At 30.7% G+C, this 3,631-nt stretch overlaps 1 protein-coding gene across 1 annotated transcript; it reads right to left on the bottom strand.

The window, feature by feature from the left end:
• Nucleotides 1–1,082: 1,082 nt before the first annotated feature.
• LOC145031264 (chaperone protein dnaJ 20, chloroplastic-like) lies at nucleotides 1,083–3,389 on the bottom strand. The gene is made up of 2 exons (XM_078979789.1): nucleotides 2,856–3,389; nucleotides 1,083–1,353 (listed from the first exon to the last, which is right to left on the bottom strand). Exons 1-2 carry the CDS (start codon nucleotides 3,318–3,320, stop codon nucleotides 1,213–1,215), a joined length of 606 nt encoding a protein of 201 aa, XP_078835915.1. The 5' UTR covers nucleotides 3,321–3,389; the 3' UTR covers nucleotides 1,083–1,212.
• Between the last annotated feature and the right edge of the window lie 242 nt (nucleotides 3,390–3,631).

The following is a 3,631-nucleotide window of genomic DNA, read 5'->3' as shown; positions in this document are numbered from 1 at the left end:
TTATTTTTAATTATGTTTTCTAGGTTTTATTATGTAATTTTTATTTGTAAGTAATGAAATATTTTTATTTTAAGTAATTTTTGTGTTTATTAATTAGTTGTATTTTTTTTTAATTATAAACATTAAAATTAAATTATTTTTATTTTGGTAAATATAATGTGAGTGAATAGAAAAGGAGTTTGACTCTAGTGAAATGAATAGTAAGATAGTGTTTGGATAAGGAAAAAAGAAAGTTTATAGGTTATTGTTTATCTCTACCACTTTATGTTAAGTTCAAATCTTTTGATACGAAACATTAAAAATCAGTTTAATAGAAGCACAAGAAACTAAAAAAGCTATTTTTGAAAAGTTTCCCAATGCTTAAAGCCTATAGCTTATTTATAATCCAAATATTTTTGTAAAATTTACTTTCTCACATCGTTATAAGTTAATAACTTATAACCTAATTTATCCAAACACCCTAACCACGTCCAACTTTGACAATTGATGATACATTTATAAAAGTTCTAATTCAAACTTAAATGAACATCATATCTAATCAACCTCTGTACACCTAATATAAAGTTATAAACCAACATCCAGTTTTCCTTGTATTATTTTTTAAAATTTATTTTCCTAATGCCTCGCTAACTTTGTCTTACTATATTCCCGTACCGTAGTCCAAAGAAAAACAAAATTTTTATTCAAATAATATGATCAACTCTTTCGCACTCTGGATATATATAAAGGTAACAAAAATATCAATTCTCCCCCACTGAATTTTAATTAATATAGAAATCTTTAAATTTCACTTTCTTGTTAAAACAAATTTCTATGGTTACAGCTATGAAAGGGCCCACACATCGTAATCATACCATCCTACTAACCGCAAAAGTTTACATCGCAGCAGCCCATCATCAAGGCATCAACTGATGACTTATTATATCATATATAAGTCAAGAAAATTAAATTATCTTTGTTAGGAAGATGGTGACATAAATGCCCTACCACCACCACGTATTAGAAAACCGACCACCAATAACCACGAAAGCAACCAAAGGTGAAACAATAGCATGAAAAAAAAAAAAAAAAAAAGACAAATATTGTCATGTAAAAAAGTAGGGTTGTTATTGATTGTACATAATTTTTACTATATACAAAACCGTCTTTCCTATATAAGTTTAGAATTAGTAGGGTGTAAATTTACATAAAATCTTGATGATTTGTTTATAACTATGATGAAGATTCTTCCCTTTGCTTGCGCATACGAGCTGCCCATGATGAGTTTTTACCGGATTCTTTGTGCATGCTTCTTCTTCGAAGCTCTGATAATTGACTTTGCCATTGGCCTCTCCATTCGCTTTTCACCATATGCTGAATCATAGATACAAAAAATATAAACATATGAACCCAAGAAAAGTACAACATGTTCTACCTTTACTACTCTTAACATTAATCTCACACCTTACAACTTATTATATATATCATGTAATTTTCTAGTTTTCTTGCCATCAATCCATGTCTCAATCCTATATACCATAAAGAGAGGTCAAAACATAAATTTTTGAATCTTACATGATGGAATGAACAACGTAATCAAATAAGTGAGGTATTAGAATGAAGCATCAGTGTCAATTAATTTTTGTTGGATTAAAAGCATAAAACGTGTCGTTCAAAACTGTTGTTTGGTATGTATAATTAAAACCATTGAAGTGATAGTTAATGTTGGTTTAGGTGGTGTAATTGAATTCTTGATATCAGACCAGAGTCTTTTGGAATTAAAAATAAAGCAAGTAGAGCTGATTGTTTATGACTTTATCTTACCCTAGATGGCTAGATATTGTAATAACCAAGCTAGAGAATGTTTACACAGTTTGTCATTACCTTTTCCATTTATTGGATATCATGCCGGATGTTAAAAAAAAAAAAGGTTTCCATTTATTGGATATCATGATGTTAAAAAAAAAAGATCGACTAAAAAGACACACCTTAAATTTTCATTTGAACACCATATTTGATTTTTAAAGTTTTTTTATTGGATAAATTTGCATTGTTTTTTGAAAAAGTAAATTGTAAATAGTTTATTATAGGTTGATTTTTAATAAAAATGTTTATAGAATGTTTATAAATGGTGTCAATTTAACAACACCATAAAAAAACAATTTATTTAAAATTAAATAAAAAATATTATTTTGTTAATATATATATATATATATATATATATATATATATATATATATATATATATATATATATATATATATATTGCAAGAAGTATTTATCATAAATTTATTTGACAAAAAAAACAATTTTAGTACCATAAAATCCAAAAATATAATATTTAGTTGGCTTTAAAAAATAAAGTGTGCATTTTTCTGTAACTATATTAAAAACCACATAAATAAATTTTAACTTTTATTGTTATATTATATTTCATTCGGTTCCATTCCATTTCAATCTCATTCTACAAATAACAAATTGACATCAATTATGTATATGCATAGTTACACCAAACAGAAGACGAACACGCTAGCTACAACATGTCTTATCATATTCCTATAAAAGGCTACTTAATTGTACAAGAAGTATGGCCAATCTAAGGGCTAATTACGATTTACAAGCAACCCAACAAATTATCAAGCAAATGCCTTCCGAAATTTCATAACTTCTCCAAGCTGTACTCATAAATTCTAAGATTATCTAAGAAAATTTATGACTAAAATATATCTCCATCATAATAGATGTTAATTTATTGTTAATTATGTAACTAGATTGTAAACCTTACACAAAATCTATTAAAATAATATGAACATAAATCACAACGAAATGCATTTAGATCCACAAAAAAAGAAATAGCAACTTGTTTGATAGTATACCTCATCATTTCGGAGATGATTACGAGAAGAAAAACCGAAGTGAATCCCCATGGCCATATCTCGATCATACATAGCCCTCCGGTTAGGATCCGACAATGTTTCATATGCTTCCTGTACCTGAATAAACCTCTGAGTATACTCCTCCGCCCTGCCCGGCGGAGACACGTCGGGGTGATACTTTCTGGCTAACTGTTTATAGGCCTGCTTGATCTCAACATACGTCACTGTTTCCGGGATCCCTAGAAGTTGATAAAAGCTCAGATCTTCCATGACTGTCTCCGATACAGATCCACTGCCATCTTTAACGGCGGCCGCCGCCGCCGCCGATTTTGTTCTGAAAGATTTGGTAGTACGAGTGGCTATAGGTATACGAACTGTGGATGGAATCGAGAAGTGGGGTTGTCGGGAGACGAGAGGTGGGGGTGTGGTAGGGATTCTTGAGATAAATCCATGGCTGCAACACATGATCCCGATTATAAATTCAGAATATTTGTTGGTTTTGTTTAAGAATGGTGGGTGACAAAGAGAAAGGAGGTCCGGATATATAAAGATAGGTTGTGGGCACGTGTCTTGTCCGTGAGGGGTGTTTTTGTCAATGTACAGTATGTGTGTGTCGTTGTTTTTGTGAGGGGTGGTTTTAACTTTTGTGGTATTGAAGCTATAGGGAGTAGCTCGCTAATAGGGTTCGTTAGACCTTTCTACCTTTGCTGCATATCGCCCCTGGATTTTGTTAGGAGCACCTAGCCAGCAGTTTAACGAGAAGAGTGTTAACGAGA

This window comes from Lactuca saligna, chromosome 2 (assembly GCF_052625555.1).
Source record: "Lactuca saligna cultivar CGN05327 chromosome 2, ASM5262555v1, whole genome shotgun sequence".
In the NCBI taxonomy this organism is placed as follows: domain Eukaryota; kingdom Viridiplantae; phylum Streptophyta; class Magnoliopsida; order Asterales; family Asteraceae; genus Lactuca; species Lactuca saligna.
This window is presented reverse-complemented; position numbering and strand designations above follow the sequence as displayed.

Coding starts and splice junctions, on each gene's coding strand:
- LOC145031264 (XM_078979789.1), bottom strand. CDS start 3,320: ATGTGTTGCAGCCATGGATTTATCTCAAGAATCCCTACCACACCCCCA. Junction 1,354..2,855: donor ATCATCTCCGAAATGATGAG/GTATACTATCAA, acceptor TCTATGATTCAG/CATATGGTGAAAAGCGAATG.